This window comes from Pristis pectinata, chromosome 8 (genome assembly GCF_009764475.1).
Source record: "Pristis pectinata isolate sPriPec2 chromosome 8, sPriPec2.1.pri, whole genome shotgun sequence".
In the NCBI taxonomy this organism is placed as follows: Eukaryota; Metazoa; Chordata; class Chondrichthyes; order Rhinopristiformes; family Pristidae; genus Pristis; species Pristis pectinata.
Window position 1 is genome coordinate 90,428,299 of NC_067412.1, and position 21,359 is coordinate 90,449,657.

The 21,359-nt window shown below is 42.4% G+C and overlaps 1 protein-coding gene across 1 annotated transcript in view; it reads right to left on the reverse strand.

The window, feature by feature from the left end:
• The window catches only part of ophn1 (oligophrenin 1), a 204,890-nt gene that overhangs the window by 50,029 nt on the left and 133,502 nt on the right, over positions 1–21,359 (reverse strand). Inside the window, 1 exon segment of the mRNA XM_052022352.1 lies at positions 14,461–15,090. Within this exon segment, the coding sequence (XP_051878312.1) occupies positions 15,082–15,090 (9 nt within the window). The 3' untranslated portion in view covers positions 14,461–15,081.

Here is a 21,359-nt window from a genome sequence, read left to right on the forward strand (position 1 = left end):
ATAATCAAAGACCCCACCCACCCGGCTCATTCTCTCTTCTCTCCTCTCCCATCAGGCAGACCATACAGGAGCCTGAGGATACCACCAGGCTTAAGGACAGCTTCTAACCCACTGTGATAGGACTATTGAACGGTTCCCTTATACGATGAGATGGACTCTGACCTCATGATCTACCTTGTTGTGACCTTGCACTGCACTTTCTCTGTAGCTGTGACACTTTACTCTATACTGTTATTATTTTTACCTGTGCTACCTCAATGCACTCTGTAATGAATTGACCTGTATGGTCGGTATGCAAGTTTTTCCACTGTACCTCGGCACAAGTGACAATAATAAACCAATACCAATTCTGTATTTATAAGTTCTATGCAATATAATGGCATCCCACGTCTAGTGATTCCACCACATCATCTTGTTTTCAATACAGCAGCAAGTTACTCTAGCACCATGACAGAGCTTCAATTGGCTATTTTCTTGTTTAAATACTGTACAACTCCACTCTCTAGGGTTAGCTTTACTCCAGCAGAATGATGAAAGCATCGTGTAATTCAGCGTGGTATAGCTTAACGTGGAAGGGAGAGTAGAGAGGCAGCATCTGGGGTGGGAAGGGATGTTTCGGAGAAGCGGAAAGTAACATTGACTGACTGGGAGAGTTCGAGTCATCAGTACAAACCCCCACCCCCAAGTTACCAACGCCCAACTTATGGTCACCTGTATATAGGAACGAGCATTTGGGAGACCAGGGAATGGATGGGGATGGGGATGGATTTACCAGCTGCTGCGGGGCTGCAGGCATCTATTGCCGGGTGGTAACGGAATGGGGTATTTCCGTGCGTCTACTCTCCACTCCTCCAAGCCACAACAAGCGGGGGGGGGGCTGGGTGGAGCCAAGCAGAGCTGGCGGCCACTCTTCCCGTGCCTGCTCGCCTTACCGCCGCCACTGTCTCTGTGATCCCATTTTTGTTCATTTCCAACTTGTGAACAGTTCTCAGGAACGGAACCCTGTTGTAACCCAGGGACTGGTGAGGTTGTTCCGATTCTGTAATCCATCAACGTATTTAGTTCATAGCCGAAATAATGTTAAAAATGCCCATTCTGACAAAATAATCGCATCAAGAGGAAGATGTTTAGTCACGTGTTGGGTGGAATCTATCCCTGGCATTGATACAGAGTCGACACCTGGGCGAGAGAACACAGGGCAGCAGTGAGTCAAGTGGTCGCAAGTTCCTCAGTTCCATGACTGAGCACAACATTGGAGACAAGTCCACAGATGAAAGGGTTGAACCAACTTTGGAAGTCAGTCAGCAGTCTGAATTGGTAATGACTGTGTGTACCCATGACAAGGGTTTACACACATTTCCCTCAAAGAGGGAAAAGAGTATGGTGGATTTGTAGACACAGGAGACAGCAGGTGCTGGAGTCTGGAACAATAAATAACCTGCTGGAGGAACTCAACAGTTGAACAGCATCTGTGGGAGGGAAAGGAATTGTTGACATTTTGGGTGCAGGGTGTCTACCAGAAACATCGACAATTCCTTTCCCCCTCCCCACAGATGCTGCTCAACCCGCTGAGTTCCTCCAGCAGATTGTTTGTAATAGATTTGTATATAGTTATGTGTGATCAGAGGATGTAATGATGTCATCACAACCTCTTCTTCTGAGGAGGTTCTGTGAGACTGAGGATGATTTACTTCTACAGCAGTTCTGTGGGTTTTGAGGTGACTGATGAAACCAGAGGCTATTTCACAGATGCAGCAAAAGAGACACATGGATGGGTAGTTTGTGAAGTACTGTACTCCTTCTGCAGATTACACTCAGGGTCTGTGTGCTTCCAACACACAAACTCAAAGCTCTCAGCGCTATCCGCTATGTTCCTTAACCACCTTGAAAGTTCATGGGCTAGAAATTCCCAGGAAGATGCAATTTTCCATGAGGTATTGAGAACATCCTTGAGTTTCTTACTGCGTCAGAACTTAGAATAGTTTCTGGATTCTGGTGTTGGGCCTGTGAATGACATGGCTAACCAAGTGTAATTAGAACCTCAGTGCTGGAAGAGTTGCCCTGGGAGATCCTGATGTGGATTCACTTATCCTTCCAAATGTTTTGGAGGACAGGGATCTGTTTTGGGATTTGCACTATATGTTAATGACACAGCTCAAGTCACAGTGCATTGTAGCCAAATTTGATGATGGTAAAGAGAGGTGGGTAAGTTGTGAGGAGTCTGCAAAGGGATGTCAATAGGTTAGAGAGAATGGGCAAAAAATTGACAGATATCTTTATTAGTCACGTACATAAAAACACACAGTGAAATGGGGTATAATGTCAGGAAATGAGAGGATATCTGCTTCTGAGGCAGATATCCCCTCAGAATATTGCAAAAGCAGAATATTGTTTAAAGGGAGAGAGATTGCAGGGTGCTGCTACATAGAGGGCTCAGGTGAAATACAGAAGGTTAGTATGCAGTTACAGCAAGGAAACAGGAAGGTAAACGGAATGTTGGCAAAGGGGATGGAGTATAAAAGTAAGAAAGTCTTGCTGTAATTGTATCAGGTATTGGCAAGATATACTCGGAGCACTGCATGCAGTTTTGCTCTCCCTACTTAAGAAGTGATACTTTGTATTGGAAGCAGTTCAGTAAAGGTTCACTTGATCTCTGGGGAGAGGGCATTGTTTCATGAGGAAAGGTTGATTGGGCTGGGGCTAAACTCATTGGAATTTGGAAGAGTGAGAGGTGATCTTACTGAAACGTGAAAGATTTGGATGTAGTTGATGAGGTAGATGATGTTTCACCTGGCGGGAAAATCCAGAACAAAAGGGATATAGTTTCAGATTAGGGGGTTGCCTATTTAAGGCAGATGAATTTCTCCTCAAGGGTGGTGAAGCTTTGGAATCCTCTACCTGGTACCTGTGCCAGCTGAGTCATTGAATAAACTCAAGGCTGAGATAGACATATATTTGGTCTATAACGGAGATGAGGGTCAGAGAAAATCAGAGCTGTACAGCACAGAAACAGGCCCTCTGGCCCAGCTCATACACACCAACTGTGATGCCTATCTACGTTAATCCCATTTACCTGTATTAGGCCCGTATCCCTCTACTCCCTTCCTATCCAAGTAGGTATGGTAGTGTAGGGGGCAGGCACAGTAGCGTAGTTGTTAATGTAATGCTATTACAGCGCCAGCGACCTGGGTTCAATTCCGGCCGCTGTCTGTAAGGAGTTTGTACATTCTCCCTGTGTCTGCATGGGTTTCCTCCGGGTGCTCCGGTTTCCTCCCACATTCTAAAGACGTACGGGTTAGGAAGTTGTGGGCACGCTATGGTGGCGCTGGAAGCATGGTGACACTTGCGGGCTGCCCCAGAACATTCTACGCAAAGATGCATTTCACTGTGTGTTTTGATGTACACGTGACTAATAAAGAAATCTTACCTGTTAAAAGTCATAATTGTATCTACCTCCACCATTTCCTCTGGCAGTTTGTTCCACATAACCACCACCATGTGAAAACCTTGCCCCTTGGATCTTCTTTAAATTTCTCCCTTCTCACTCTAAACCTATATCCTCTATTTTAGGTTCACCCTAGGGAAAAAAAAGTATATGACCATCAACCCTCTCTGTGCCCCTCATAATTTTATAAACCTCATCAAGGGTCATGAAGAAGCAGCAGGAGAAGGGAATTGAGGCTTAGATCAGATTAGCTACAATGATATTATGGAATGACAGAGCTGATGCTGGAAATCTGAAAGAAAACAAAGTCTCTCTCCACAGATGCTGCCTAATCAGCTGAACATTTCCAGAATTTTGTGTTTTATATTTGACCAACTCAAAGGAATCTCTGCACAAGGTAACAGAGACATTTGTTCAAGGTCATTTTTCTTTCTTCATTAATAGGATGTGGGCATTGTTTAGCAAGGTCAGCATTTATATTTCAGCGGTTACTTGGTCAATAATCTGCTCCTCAACAAAACTATGGAAGTGCCTTCACATGGTTTAAGAAGGTGATAAGTCACAACCTTTTTGAAGAATGGGCAATAAATGCTGGTACTGCCAGCAACACTCACATCCCATGGGAGAATGAAAAAATAAATGCTGTCTTCACCACAAGGGTGGTCCACTCTCACCTCACCTCTGGAATTCAGCTCTTTTGTCCATCTATGTACCAAGGCTGTGAAGTCTGGAGCTAGTTGATCCTGGCAGAACACAAACTCTGCATTGAGGAGGTGGCTATTACTGGTAGGGAGTGCTCAATACACCCATTGGCATCTCCCTTCTTCACTTCCATGATGATTCAGAGTAGGCAGAATGTAATAATTGGACTAATTAAGCTTTCTGCGGACAGAGTATACCCGGGCAATTTTCCATTTTGCCACCATGATCTGCCAATGTTGTATCTGTGCTAGAGCTGTGAGGTTAGAGGTGCCACTATTTCTGGCACACATCTCCAAAACCACAGCTAGAATGGGGTTGGAGGCCCCCAGCCTGTGCTGTAGCCAGTACACTCAACCTTTACACAATTCCACTTGGAGTGAACTAATTTGATGAAGACCATCAGGAACCCAACATGAATCACTAGGAATGTAGCTGGAAACACTTCTGTGCACTCGCACTTGCCGTCACTGAGAAGAGGGATTTTCAGGGAGCTTTCCCCTCCTGTGATTTACTTGTTCACCTCCAGCCACAGTGCGATATGCCAGAACTGCAGCAGATTATCTGATCCGTTGGTTGAAGAATTGCTTAACTCCAGCTACATACAGCTTAGCACGAATGTAGCCTCCTGTTATCCCAGTACTAGATCAACAGCCGCTTCTAATGTGCCTTCCAACACTCATCATTGAAGCAGCTTGGTTCCCTAAGCTCGATGTTAATAGTGCACATTCTGCAATTGACAAAGTACCTCAAAAGAGTGCTTAAAGAGGTAGAAACCCATTAGAATTTATGGAAGTGTGGTGGTTCGAATACAGAATTGGCAGGAAGCAAAGAGCTGTGATTGGCAGATGTTCTCAGTCTGGGAGATGTTTTCAAGGATTAATTTTAGGTACATTCTTCTTAGTTTTTGATTAACAACCAATATTTTCTCCACTGCCAACCCACAATTGCTGCTGCTGTGTACCATTTACAAAATGCACTGCAGTTACTCTCCCAGACCACACAGACAGTACCTCCCAACATCACAGCCTCAACCACCAAGGAGGTCGAGGACAGCACGTGTATAGGGACACCAACACCTGCAGATTCCTCTCCAGGTCCCACTCCATCCTGACATGGAAATCTATACTTGGTCTTTCATCACTGGGGCTAAATTATTGGAACTCCCTCTTCAACAGAAAGACAGCAGCAGTTCAAGGCCTTGGCTCGCCATTTTCTCAAGGACAAACATGGATGGACAATAATTGGGTACTTGGTGAGCAGAGTCATGTTTCTGTGCTGTTTGACTATGATTCTAAATACTTGCCTTACCAGCAACAAGAACCCAGAAAAAAATGAATAAATATGAACTCAGGTGCAGAGAGCAGTTTTAGGAAGTTTTTACAAAACTAGACAACATAGAATAGACTTCAGAACAAGAGACAGGATCGCTAAATGTCAGGGGTGTGAAGTGATGCATCTTTAGTTTTCCTGCTTTAATCATCCAAATGATGCAAGTGATCTTGGTGCCAATCTACAGCAAGTTAAAATATGGTTAAAAGAGAATTTAGGTTATTTGTGTTTACAAATAGAGCCACAAAACAAAAGGTAAACTACTCTTTACTTTGTTAACCACCCTTAAACCTCAGCTGTTGTACTCTGCAAAATGCTATCATGTTCAAAGAAAGAAGCAAAGACCTAAGGGTACAGAGGTTGTGTGCCAGGAGGTTACCAGGACTGAGGGTCTTCAATGATGAAGAGATTGGAAAGAGTTGGGATCGTTCCCCTTGGATCAGAGAAAGATGTTGAAGTAGGTTTTCTATTCCATTGGGTCAGTGAGGAGTGATCATTGGCAAAGGAAGAGAGATGAGAATTTTTGACAGATCATTGTTGGGATCTAGAACACCTTACCTGTGGTGGAAAGAAGAATCCACAAATAATTTTGAAAGGGAATGGACAGAGCATGGTCAAAATGTGTGGGATTAAACAGCAATGGCCTGATGGAAGAAATGGCTAACTTCTGTCCTACAAGTGGTAGCAAAGTGCCAAAGACTAAATGAAATCACAAAAACGTCTCTACAGCAAGCAAAGCCTTTACCAGCTCTCCAACTCCTTTTGCAAGAACAAATTCAGCACATTTTCTTCATTAAAATTTGATACTGTCCGTATATAAAAAAATTAAGCACTGGGAATTGTAAATATGTACTTACCAGACGTGTGCTGTTCTCCCCTTCTCCAATACATAAACCAATATTGTATTAGGCTCCTAAGATACACAGGCTATTTACAGGATTGGGTGTGGATGTTGGGTGGGGGGTGGGGGGGTCAGTTGCAGAGGCAGGGAGAGCGGGGCTGTTTGTGGTCAAAAGCTTTTCCCAAAGGTCCTGACGGACAGGCTGGTGGTGCCTGATTCCCAGTTCAGAAATTTGTTTTGTAGCTATCGATAGCCAGATTGGAAGTGTTTAGTTGTGGGAATTTGGCACCACCTGGGTGGTCCAATCACTGGGTAGGTTAACCAGCTTCCTCATTAGGCAAGGTGGCAAGCATTACTGCTTCTCCTGACCCCACACAGTTCAGGAAGGGCACTCAACTCTTCCACACATCTCAAATAGTGAGAAAATGGAGGACAGGAAGGAGATACCGAGCCTAGTCGCATGGTGTCATGATAACAACCTTTCCCTCAATGTCAGCCAACCAAGAGCTGGTCATTGCCTTAGGAAGCAGGGCAGAGCACTCACCCCTGTATGTATCAATGGTGCTGAGGTGGAGATGGTTGAGAACTTCACGTTCGTAGGTGTAAACATCACCAATAGCTTGTCCTGGTCCAACCATGTAGACTGTATGGCCAACAAAGCACATCAGCATCTCTACTTCCTCAGAAGGATAAGGAAATTTGGCAAGGATCCATTGAGCCTCACCAATTTTTACAGATGCACCATAGAAAGCATCCTATCAGGATATATCACGGCTTGGTACGGCAACTGCTCTGCCCAAGACTGCAAGAAACAGCAGAGAGTTGTGGACACAGCTCAGTCCATTACAAAAACCAGCCTCCCCTCCGTGGACTCTCTCTACGCTATTCACTGCCTTGGAAAAGCAGTCAGCATAATCAAAGACCCCTCCCACCCAGGACATTCTCCCTTCTCCCCCCTTCCATTGGGCAGAAGATGCAAAAGTCTGAAAACACGCACCAGACTCAAGGACAGCTTCTATCCTGCTGTTATAAGACTCTGGAACAGACCTCTTGTATATTAAAGATGAACTCCTGACCTCACAATCTGCCTCGTCATGACCCTTGCACCTTATTGTCTACCTGCACTACATTTTCTCTCCAACTGTTACACTGTATTCTGCATTTTATCATTGCTTTTACCTTGTACTACCTCAATGTACTTATGTTTTGAAATCATCTCTATGGGTGGCATGTAAAACTAAGTTTTTCACTGGACCTCGGTACATGTGACAATAATATTCCAATATTCCTAGCCTTTTGTTAGCTAGCAGAGATGGTTAAGCAAAATCCTCCCTTTGACTAGTCAAAAGAGGCATGAAACTTCATTAAAATATTTGAATGAGTGAACCATTTCCTGTAAACAAGTTGGTCACTTGGTCAATAGGTTCAAATAGGATTGGGTTCAGATTTGAGATCAACTACTTTTTACTTACTAGCCATCCAAGCCCACCAGCCTTTGAAGGTTAAAACTACACCATTGACTAACTTTGCCAACTTCAGAGACTTGCCTTAACATTGCATTCATTTCCCAATGCATTAGATTTATCATCATTGTCCCATGAATGATCCTGGCTGAAACAGAAACCATTGTTTTTTCCAGAAATCAACTAGTGCAAATCCCATGTATTTTGCTTCAGATACTGGCTTTGTCTGTTGAACTTGTACACAGGTCAACATGCTCTATTTTTATAGCAGTAATTTCTGAAAATTTGTTAGAAATAAAAATGCTTTCTTTTTTAAAAAAGGTCTTTTATATTTTAAATTGTCTGATTAGACCACAGTAGACGACTTTACATTCATTGTTTCCCTTGCTGTTAATCTGTAACCTAAATCCCAAGTGTTTTCGCCAACTATACTGTGGCCTGAAGTATAGTTGGCAAGGAAAGAGGAAAATGTTTTTGGCTTCTTTGGAATTGTGCATAAAAATCAATAAATGCCTTTGAAAAGCTCTTGCCAGATCTTAAAGCAAATGAGCCTACAATTGTAAAAGTGCAACTGCAAGACAAGTTTCAGTAACTGGCCAGAAGAATGTCAGGTCTGTCTGATTTTGATAGATATGAATCACAGTTTATCTTCCGATTGTATACCTTGTCTACATTCCAAATCTTAAAATATAAGGTGAGCCAAGAAAAAGTTCTGCATTCATGATTAAGTTTCAAAGAACATTTTTATAGATCTATACTACCAATGAGAACAGGCCCCCATAGCCAGAAGAAGGGGGGGGGGGTGCTATAATCTTATTTGCTTGGCAGTTTCCATAAACTGCATCCCAGGCAATCCTGCCGAAAGAAAAATGAACCAATGTCTCTTAAACCCATTTATTGTCCTCTCAAGCCACAACTTGTTCAAAATGCTTAGCAAACATTAACAGAAAATGTGCCCAACTTCATGTTTAACTGACACCTTTTGGCATTCTTGCCCTGTATCACAGGAGCAATTTACTCATCATTTGGAAATAATTAGCCATCTGGTTATCAATGGGAAGATTATTCTCGTGCTTAAATGATAATTAAATGATTTCCATTTACCTTTAGAAAGGTAATGGTATTGCACAGATGCAAATAATATGGTCTGGGAGTGGGTAAAGGAACAGATGGAGGGTGGTATGCAAGGTGGAACGAGCTGCCAGAGGAAGACGCAGAGGCAAGTACAATTACAACATTTAAAGGACATTTAGGTAGGTACATGGATAGAAAAGGTTTAGAGGGACATGGGCTAAACACAGGCAAATGGGAGTAGTTCAGGTGGGCAACTTGGTCGGCACAGATCAGTTGGGCCGAAGGGCCCATTTCCGTGCTATATAACTATGATTTTATGAATAGATGTACATGATGACCAGAGGCACAACAGGCTGCAAATGTTCATTTTATTTCTATAGTAATCATCATCAACACCAATATACACTTAAGACACAATGTATATGCATTTGAATGGCACCGTTTACACTCTTGTACACGCGAGGAAAAAGTGCTGAGAAGGGATGAAGGTACAGCAGGCTTCAACATCAATCTACTTCAGCTGTTATATTTCATATGCACCCAACAATTCAAACCCAAATCCTAGTTACTTCAATCATGAAGGTACCAAAGGGAGGCAAAATACTTTGTGGAAAAAGACAGATAGAACCCAAGATAGTCAAAATTCACTCACGCCTCTGGGAGAGACAGTTCCCATGTTGTGTAAAGATCTGAGGGGCAGGAGTGCTGTTGGTTTTTGGTAAAGATGGGGTGGGGGGGGGCGAAATAGGGTGGGGAAGCCAAGAAGATTTAATCACCCTCCATTTGTTGTTCACAAGAGAAATCTAGGATGCTGAGAAACATTATGAATATTGGATGCTTAAAACCCTAAAGCTAAACTGGGCAGCTGAATGGAAGGCTGAAAGGAACAAACTTTAAATGTTTTCCAACCCACTGCACCAAACAAGAGAAGTAGTACTCCATGTGTCGTGAGCGCAAGTCTGTCTCTTACACCCAATGCCGCACAGATTACACAGAACTACTTGTCCCATGCTTTTCTGACTTTGGTTTACTAAAATTTATTAACTTCTTTCAAAGTTACGGAAGCAAACAACTGAATTCAATATGAATGTCTGACAAGGCAAAAAAGAAAATAAATCAATGAGTGTTGAATGATTCATTCCTGAAATAGAGGGTTCAAACATTCAATGACTGCTACAAATGAATACAAATATTTTATAGATCAGGCACTTATCTCAACTTTCTCTTTCCATTGATGTTCTCTGTTGCAAGTGTCTCTATCATGTTGCTTTAAATAAATCAGCTTGAATCTGCAGACTTGTGATTTTAACTCAAATTGCAGTTTGGAGAGATGCTGATTAAAAGCATCAAGTTTTAAATGTTATAGAACAGCAAAAAAAAAAGCTGAACTATATTGCTAAATCAGTAATTAATGGGATGCCCAGTCCTCTGGTGCCATTACACATAATACTGAACCAGTTCTGGTCAAATACATGGGGAAAGATTCAAATTCTGAACTGACCCAATGATCTGATACATGATGATAAAGGAACTATGGATGATAGTTGAGCTCTTTATCTTTGACCACTATTTCCATTTATCAAATTCTTCCAGTAAGTCCCTTCTCAATGGTGTAGGAAGAGCAAATCTGCTGGACAGCCACAAGGTTCACTGTAATCCATAGAATAGAATGAAATAGGTTACAGATAAATTGTAGACAGGTAAGAGGTTGAGTAATCAATGCACTGAATAGACTTGGGGTACAGTAGTATCAACAAATGATTAACACTGTGGTCGAAAGATTGCATTTGACTCTTTCCACACAGCAGAGCAATGAAAGGCATCCTCATTTGTATTTATTCTGTAAGCATTTTGCCCTTTATTATTAGATCTCGCATCGTTTCTAAAACATTGTTGCTTAATATATTGAGAAACTGGCTTAGTCAGGGAACTAAGGAAACAATTGCTATTTTTAGCAATCATTCCTACCTGGGATGGGCATCACCAATGTATTGTCTTACTTCCAGATATTTCAACGTGCATTACAGTTATAATTACCCTACCAAATACAACCCTTTTTTCCCCCTTTGTGATGGTTTCTTTAAAATGTTAATTCAGTGAGGTGATAACGTTTTGTATCCGAGTCCCACATTTGTTATCCACCTGTGGTAAACAGAAGACCAGAGGTTGACATAAGTCCCTAAACATCAAAAACTTGACATGCAACATGAGAAGAACTCTGCCCAGTCATGCACAAACCATAATGACAGCACTGCAGTTCAAAGAAAGCTGCCACTGTGCCACACCAAATATGCAGGTGTGTATCTCAAGGTAATTATACTCAGTATACCATGCCAAGCAGATATGTCTGTTCAAGGTGGGAACAGTCATCACTTAAGAGGCAGACCAATTCCTAACCTGAATTGCTCCCAATAATTGCACTAAAGTCACTGCATTCATTTACCAAGATCTCCACCCCTTGCCAAATTCACTGCAGAACGCAAGCTTAAAAAACATTTTCAGGTTTTGAATCAAACGCTCCACTTTTATTTGCCACCTGTCTTTCCTTTTTCAACAACAGAGAAATGTTTATGTCAGAAATAATGGCCAATATATAGAAAAGCTGACCCTTCTTGTAATCCCATGGTCATTCTTAGGAGGGCCTGAAGTAAAAATCCTCTTGGTTTGCCATCTTTACACATTCTGCATTGGAATGAATGTGAAGTATATCCAGTGAACCAACACTTAAAGTACACACCCAAATGGGATAACATACAATTGCTTGATGACCGAGTGAAAGAAAAATAACATCCAAGTGTCAGCAGATCCCAAGTGAATTTCCTTAATTTCAGGCATCAAGCAGATTCTTTCCATTGTAAACCCCTTGCACCTTTAGTTTAATGAGACACATTCACAATAAAAAAAAATCCAGAAATCACTCAAATTATTGGTATTTACACATTTAACTGTCAAATTTTTGTTTGACTTCCAGATTCTCCCCATTTTCTTCCCTCCAGCAAAACCAACTCAAAAGATTTAAGAAATCAAATCAGGAAGTACTAAAAATTCTCTGTATTTCATGATGTGGACCTGGAACATCAAATGTTTCTTGCTCCTGAACTGATGGGCATCTCCAGCATGTGTTTTGATTTGATTTCCAGCCTCTGCAGGATTTATAACCCATTTATAGGGTTTAGGTGCCGTACCCAGGTGCTGTCTTTTATGTGCAGCCTGAGACAGCCATCCAGCCTGAGAAATCAAGGAATATTATAACCAAGAACAATGCTGCTCACTGGTGGTCTGCTCAAACCAACCTTCTAGCAACAAATTAGAAACATGAACACAGATTTGTGTGTTTTGGTTACAGACTAAACAAAAATCTATATGACCTTCCAGATCAGCTTATTCAGCAGAAATCTTCCCAACTACACCAGTAGCCAAATCATCAGGGGAAGTGGATTGTAATTGTAAGTGTTCACTATCATTTAAGCTCCAACAAGGTCAACACATGATGCAACTGAAGACTGAAAAACAGCATTGTTCCTTTTGATAACAAAGCATTGGGATTTTCTTTCTCCAGCCAAGAGCACACTATCCAGTGATCATTAGCACCTTATAGCCTGCCAACTTCAAAATGAAGTACCAAGGGCTCATGAAAATGATAGGTAGTTCCAAACCTTGGATTATAGTGATGAGGTATGAGCATTTTCCTCACTTCATCGCTTTTCCTTAAAGCAAAGGAGGCTTCGTCAATTACTTATTAAAATTGTCTTTAGCACCTTGGTTATGGGCACATGTGAAACTCCTGGACCTAACAATGTTCCTGCCTCAGGGGTGAGCACTTGTTGTGTTGGTTAAGGTAAGTTCACCATGAGTGTTTCTAAATTATTCTATTTGCAAGTTTCCTTTGCTAAACACAGAGATCAAAAGACAAAAGGGTTCTCTTTTTGTCTCACCTTTCATCCTTCAACGCAGATTAGTTTTGAATTGTTGGAACAAACAGCAGCCAATTTGCACAAATCAATCACAGGGTGACAAAGGAATTAGTTCAACTTATCCGATAGTAACACTACCTGTAAGCAAGCTCAGGCAATGGTGATTGGTTGTCATACACTTGAGGAAACTGGAGCCTCTTCAAAACTTGTCAACTCTATGTTCATTTGTAAACAGGAAAAGGACATAATGTAAATTAAAATAACCTTCACAATATGACATCCATGAGAAATAAAAACATCTTTTATGATATCTACACAAAACAATTGATCTCCATAATGTCAGGCTTCAAAAAAAAACTTGTACATGTTGTTTGTATTTAAGCCACACAACTCTCACTGTGTCCCAGCCTTACAATCCACATCAGTGCAACTGACAGTTTATCTTTTTTGGGTTAGGCTCTGTTCATCCTATGTATGATATATTTATCAGTTTTGTTAATTAGGTATCACATTCCCTACTGATGTGTTAATAAAGATCAATGTGATGACAACATTTTCAGGGGAGCTACATGCTTCCCATGTCCTTAGCAGTGGCTAAGCAGAAACAGTTAGGAAAAAAAATCTCAAATCATTGAATTGTTTTCAAAAATAAATACACATTTTCCAAATATGGTACTAAAAGGACAATTTACATACCAATCAATAGAATGTTAATTAGCCAAGAAGTGATGCATACATATTTTTTTAACAGGTATGCCAGCTGTCCAATAATTTAATTGCATTTTAATTTACAAATTAACCAAGATTTACAGGACTGTTATCTTACAGACATCTGTAATGTGCACTGGTCAACTATTTTCTTTAAAAAAAAGCTATCAGTCACTGCAAATGAAGGAACTCTATATGGAACAGCTGCTTTTAGTCAGTTTTTGGCTTCTTCCTTTCTTTGTGACATTTTATTCTCAGGAGGTGCATTAGCCAGAGTGTCAGAACTGGGAAATGAAAGACTTTCCAACTTCTGGCCCCGTAGCAGGATCAAGAACGCTCAAGTTTGACACCTGTGTGCTGGAAACTTTCCCTTTGATCTCCCCTAACCATACAAATCATCCCAAATGGTGAATATATTCGGCTTGATCAGTCTCTCTCTTTCCAGTAACCTTGCCTTTCCTTACCATTGCCAGATGCTGGGAGATGAGGGATCGATTGTTATACACATCTGGACTGAGGATTCCTACTCCCTTTGTGTGAGAGCCTTGCATTATCTAATGATATATGGCACTCAGCTGCTTATCACAGAACCAAAGGCAGGTAGAAGAACAATGTCCAACTGCCAACTTTCTTCAATGGAATGCATTCAGTATCTATTTTCTTAAAAAATAAGAGTTACTTTAAAATACTAATTAAACAAAGTAAATAATTAGACTAAAAATTCATTATCCACCAGTGTGAAATGAATAGGCTTATTGGACACATCCATTATGTGCTGAGACTGATGGTTTGTGTGCCAATTTGCTGGATGTTGTTCATTTTGACTGTGTCCCAACCGGGGTCCAACCATTCTTCCGATCACAGTCAGCTGGGCTGGAAACAGTTCCAAACCCAGAGCGTCAAATGTCACAATGTCCCAGTTCACATGAAGGGCAACAAATCACAGTAAGCCTTTAATGCCGTAGGGCAAGAATGCTGCTTGACCGTACTCTGAACAATAGCAACTGGATTCCATTTGAAGAACTTCTCACTACCTACCCTGCATGTAAAAATTACTTTTACTGATAACATATCAAGGCAAGCAGTTCTTCACAAAATCACAATTTATGCATTTTTTAAATGCATGGTCCAGCCACCTTTTCTTATAATTACTCCATTTGAACTGATGGTCAAGCAAGATCATCCTAAAGCTAGACCCCACATTTTGTGGGATATTTTTTTTATGTAAAATACATTGCACACTTAATGAAGTTTGTATGAATTACCAGTAGTACTTTAACATTTCTTGATAAAATACTCAGCTGACCTCACACAAACAGGAATTGTTATTCGAGTAAAGGCAGATCAGTTATAAAATGTTGCATTAGAATGCATTGATGAGAGAAATTCAACATTTAGCTCAAGGACACTACTACTCAAAGCAGTCAACAATTACGTTTCCTCAGATGTTGGTGGGATGGAACAATTCCTGGTTAGAATCCATTTGGATAATCTGGAGGATCTTTGGTGTTCCAGATGAGATCTTGATAAGTACAAGGCAGTTCACAGAAATAATTGTTCCAGTTCTGATGCAGCAGCTTCCCTGAAATCAGCCAGGCTTTTCTTTCATGAAGTCTGCAAAACAAATTATATTTGAAAGCTAACGTACGAAGCAGTCAAAAGAACATGAGAATCACGAGCTCACAATCTACCTCGTTATGACCTTGCACCTTAGTGTCTGCCTGCACTGCACTTTCTCTGTAACTGTAATACTTTATTCTGCATTCTGTTATTGTTTTCCCTTGTACTACCTCAATACACTGATGTGATGAAATGATCTGTATGGATGGCATCAAAACAAAGTTTTTCACTGTATCTCAGTAATATGACAAAAGCAAACCAATTTAGCAAAAATATGAGCTGGAGAAGATCATTCAGCACTTCATACCGCTGCACAATTCAAGAAGATCATGGCTGATCTGATGTTGTCCTTGGGTCTACCTCTGCCTGTCTACATATTCTACAATTACCCTATATCCAAACATCTGCCTACAATTGTCTTGAATGCCTTCCATGACAGCTCTACGTGATAAACAACTCCAAATCCACGAACCTCAGTAGAAAGTCCTCATGATCTCTCTCAAATGGGTGACCGTGTATTCCAAAACTATGTCACCCACTCCCAGATTCCCACACAAGGCTTGAATAAAAATATTCAATAGCTCTCTAATATCTAGAATTAATGAACTATTCCAGAAGTTTTGAAAAACAAACCATTCCCCACCACGTTTTCAAGACTTTATCTGACCAATCAGAGAGTGTCCTGCCTGGCAGGAATTTAAAATCTGTCACAAGCATCCCTGCTGCCCCTAAAGGCACCCACCACACTGGTCCATGTTTGCAACTACAGCAGCAGGTGGAGATTGGAAGCAGGTACACTGACGATGGCCCATAGGTTGTCGGACAGGCAGTGTTAATGGCGTTGGCTTCGTGGGGATCCAACTTCCTATATTTTGTTATCTAGTGACACATCTTGGTGAAGTGTGTTGGGATAGAGGGGAAGGAAAGAAAAATAATGGGACTGATTGCTTTTCTTCCTGAAACCCCTGGCAGTCCACCCCTAGGACATGGTGCTTCTTCCCTTGTGGACCAGGCCCTGAGCCCAGGACAGAGGACCACGGATGCTGGAATCTAGATGAAAATCACGACGATGCTGGAGGAACTCAGCAGGCCAGGCAGCATCCGTGGAGAAAAGCAGGCGGTCAACGTTTCGGGTCAGGGCCCTTCCTCAGGACTGAAAATAGGAAAAGGGGAAGCCCAATATATAGGAGAGAAAAGCAGAGCAGCGATAGGTGGACAAAAGAGGGGAGTGGAGGAGGCAGAGGAAAACTGCCAAGAGAATTCCAAGCACAAACTGGAGGAACAGCACCTCATTTTCCGCCTTGGAACTTTGCAGCCTAATGTAATGAATATTGAATTCTCCCACTTCAGGTAATCCACTCCCCCCCCCCCCCCCCCCCCCACCATTTGCTTCTTCTTCCTTTTCCTAGCCTCTTTTTTTCTACTTTTTTTTCCTCTCTCCTTACCTTTGACCCATCCCCTGGTGGATCTGCTCTCCCCTCCTCCCCACACCTGCCTATCACTATCTCTTACCCGCATCTACCTATCACCACCTTGTGCCCACCCCGCCTCCCCTCTTTTGTCCACCTATCGCTGCTCTGCTCTTCCCTCCTATATATTGGGCTTCCCCTTTTCCTATCTTCAGTCCTGAAGAAGGGTCCTGACCTGAAACATTGACCGCCTGCTTTTCTCCACGGATGCTGCCTGGTCTGCTGAGTTCCTCCAGCATCATCGTGGTTTTCACCCACCACATTGATGTGGCAGAAACGAGGCTATTGTAGGATTAGTGTAAATGGGTAAAGCACCCAACTTGGTGGGCTGAAAGGACCATTTCCATGATGCATTTTGACTATGGATTTGCTAAGACGGTGTGGAGACGGATGCAAGGGTCAGTGTCCCGGTTCATCCCCAGCAGCTGCGTGACAGAAGACTCTCTGACCCAAGATCTGTTCCCGGGGACACACACCGAGACAGACATCGTGCTGCTGGAAGGTCATCAATTCTGTGAAAGATGCCCTTTGGTCTGCCCAAAACCTGGTCTCCCAGCTCAGCGAGATGTCCGTGAGGGAATGCTGCCGACTGACACAGTCCAGGCTGCAGGGCTACGTGCTGAGGGACGCACTGAAGCTCGGTGCAGCCAATGCTAACGCTCTGTGGGGAAGGACCACAGTCTGGGCCCCTTCCGCTACCAGGGCAGAGGTGAGTAGGGAAGCCCCTCAAACAATGAAAGGGGTATCACCTCAGAGAGCCACCTAAGTGGCAATGGTGCTTTGTTTGCTTGTGTGTTTTTCTCTTTAAAGTTTACACTACTGTTTGTAACAATCATGAATTTTAGGGTTTTGTTTTTGCACTACTTCTTCCTTTGCATACATGTTTTTATGATGAATATTTTTTTATTTTATATAAAAAAAAGATGCTTCTCTCCTTGACACTCTCTCTGGGAGCATTGTGGGTGGGGGTGGTACCTCAACTGAAGCAGCCCACCAAGCTCACTGAATGGCTCCAACTGCTTGAGAGGCTCCGCCCCCAGGTTTACCAGCCATCAATATTATTGATTGACATTCAATGTCTTTGATGTTCGCAAACACCTAATAACGCTTAGGTGAAAATCAAGATGAGTGCAGCTTCAACAACACTCAAGAAGCTCGACACCATGCAGGACAATGGCAGCCCATTTCATAGGCACCCATCACACCACCAAAGTACAGCAGCAGCAGTTTTTAAACCATCTACAGGGTGCACTGCAGCAACTCACCAAGACGCCTTAGACAACATCTTCCAAATCCATGACTTCTACCAGCTAAAAGGACAAGGGCAGCAAAAGCATGGGGAACACCAGCACCTGAAAGTTGCCCTCCAAGCCCCACACCATCCTGAAGTGTATCACTGTTCCTTCACCGTTACTGCGTCAAAATCCCAACTCTCTTCCTAACAGCATTGTGGGTGTACCCATACCTCAAGGACTGCAGCAGTTCAAGGCGGCAGCTCACCACCGCCTTCGAGGGCAATTAGGGATGGGCAAAAAATGCTGGCTCAGGCTGTGAATGAGAAAAAGCTGTAGATGATAAAAAATCTAAAATAAAAACAGAAAATGCTCAGTTCTTATGAAGTATCTTCTACCTATAACATTAACTGTTTCTCTTCCCACAGATGTGGCCTCAACTACTGAATAATAGTGTCTTTTAAAAAAGTTGATTTAATAAAATAAAAATACTGAAATGCACAAAACAATTAAAGACGTTTAAACAAAGCTCCTGTCAACTAATTCCTTGGGGGTCACTGTACTCTTTAAATCTGGTTTATCTGGTGCAACATCAGCCAATGGATTTCTCAGCTCTGGAGCTAAGAATCCCAGGGAAGGTCACACTGATCCATCGGGCTCCCTGAGGAGTTCTCCAGCGCAGTGCAAAGGCAGGTCACTGGGTCAGAGGTTGCCGTTAACAAGCGGTGGGGCAGAAGATGCCACTCCAGCTCAGCCCTGGCAAGTGCTGAAAGCAGGAACATCAGGAGAAATGGGGATGAATGTTAGTGCTGGCATTGGGTTGGAAGATCTGGCTCAGTATCACACTTAATGTTTGATGTCACTAATTATTGGATCCACCATCAACACCCACCATCTCACCTCACTGGGGTAAGTGTGGTGAGGGAGTCAACAGGGTTAGATCCTCCCACATACACCAAGTGTTCAATGTGCCTTTCCAAAATGGTCATATGTAAAAGGTACTGCACACAACCCAGTCAGCTCACATTAATGCAGTCAGAGATAAAATCTTCGGGGTAGTTGCCCCTTGTGAAGCACGAGCTGCACCTTCAGGGAAGGACCAAAGGAATGGAGGAAGATGGAAGAGGATGGATGGAAAGGAAAGCGAGTTCCCTTATTAACTTTTCCTTTAAATTGCATAGCAGTGGACCAAAATAAAGGAACCCAACCACATTTCTGCTGTGATTAAAATTGATCATAGTGTAAACTTTTGCCTTGTGGCTGCATTACAGCATGTGCAGAGCAAGGCTGAAATATAATTAAGAATTCAGTTCTGGTCACAATTCTGCTTGTGTGATTTACAGTGTCCAAGTCATTTCACTAAATTAACTCTGCTCGCTTCCAACAATTTCTTTTGCTTCACTCTCAGTCACTCATGGCACAATTTACAAGCAACAACTTGATAAAAACTCGAGTTTGCCATTAATGGCCGTAGACTCTCCCTTCTCCTCGACAAGACTGCCATCTCCTACGATCAGTAAGAGTTTGCAGTGGGAGATGCAGATCAGAGTGGACAGGGAAAATTGGGTACAAAATAACCAACGTTAAGCTTCAAACAGGCCAACGTCATTAAAGCCAGATGTAAACGCCACAGTTTCCATGCTGACTATAAACAGACATTAGTATGTGTTAGTCTTGGCTCAGTGGGAGAACTTGCCTGAGTGACGTGGTTGTGAATTCAGCTCCATTTTAGAGATCTGAGCACCTACTCACAGCCAATACTTCAGTGTGGCACTGAGAGTGTGCTGCACCGTTTAAGATGCCATCTATCATTCTATCATACAAGATTTCAGACCAAGGACCAGCTCTACCGATAGAAAGGTCACACCGCTGTTTGAAGAGCCAGTGCCTTGACCAATATTTAGACCTCAACCAACATCATTAAGACAGATTCCATGACTGTAAATCACATTGTTATTTGCGTACCCTCATTATATGCAAACCTGTTGCAGCATTCCTGCGCGACATTTGAGAAGGCATTTTCTGGGCTAGGCACCATTTTGGGATGCCTGAGGTTATAAACATTTCTACAAAAATGAAAGGGTTGTTTTCCACTTTGGTTACGGTGGGAGAAGGTGTGAAGTCAGCATGTGCATATTTCTCTCACTCCAAATTTCTGTCCCAAATACAGCTGTATTTGCATTCCTGAGGTCCCTTTCCCCCTTCTTTCCCCTTCCCCTGCGCATATGACCTGCCCATCCCTTCCCCACCTCCTTCCCTTTATTCCATGGTCCACTGCCCTCTCCTACCGGATTCCTCCTTCTTCAGCCCTTTGCCTCTTCTACCTATCACCTTTCAGCTTCTTATATCTCCCCCAACCCCCCTACCTTCCCCCTCTCACCTATTAGCTGAACTCACCTATCACCTGCCTGCAGGTGCTCCTCCCCACCCTGATCTTCTTATTCCAGCTCCTGCCCTCTTCCTTTCCAGTCCCAATGAAGGGTCTCAACTCAAAATGTCAACTGTTTATTTCCCTCCGTAGATGCTGCCTGACCTGCTGAGTTCCTCCAGCATTTTGTGTGTGACAGCTGTTCACACTGTGGCATAATTCCATCGGTCCCAGCGACCTTTTGTGCTTCGTTCAGGTGACCATTTTAATAGGAAAAGAGTTTCTAACTATTCATGGAGACTTGGCTGCAGATGCTGGAATCACCACGCTTCCAGTGCCAACATAGCATGCCCACAACTTCCTAACCCGTATGTCTTTGGAATGTGGGAGGTAACAGGAGCACCCGAAGGAGACCCATGCAGACACAGGGAGAACGTACAAACTCCTTACAAACAGCAGTGGGAATTGAACCTGGGTCACCGGCGCTGTAATAGCATTACGCTAACCGCTACACTACCGTGCCTGCCCTCATAAATCAAGTCTCACTCAATTCCTGCCTTGTACTCCCAATCTTAGCTTCACCAGTACTGAAGGGAAGGGCTTTGGAAACGTAGTTTTTAAACTACTCCTCATGAAATCAGGTAAACTAGAGTTAAACATGATGCTGGCTGAGTTATTTTGGCAGACAGCTGATCAAAGCAATTACTATTGAGTTTCTATATAAAAATTATAAGGAACTCCAAACTTCTTGTTCATTAATTCTGTCTTTTCTTTAAATAAGTGGTAATACCAATCAGGAATTAACTAGGAGATAACACAAATCCTCAAAGTAAGCGACCTGAATGAGTCAAGACAAGTTAGCATTGAATGACACATCAACTACATTCCTCATTAACATGACTATTGCACTAAATAATACAATCCTTTTGTTCCTGGAGAGAAATCCTGGGATTTCACAGATTTTTTTTTGCTCACATCCATTGTAACCATGGTTTCACTGGTTTAATAATCAAGCAGGTCCTATAAAATTTGGGCACCTCAGCCAGCAATTTAGTCAGCATTTTCTGCTGAAAACTTTCTGTGTCCTATTTACAAAATGGTTTTCATTTCAGCCGGTCCACGAGCCATCAGCCCTTTGACCCAGCCACGTTTATAAGTGTACACAAATTAACTTAATACATAGAAAGGGCAAGA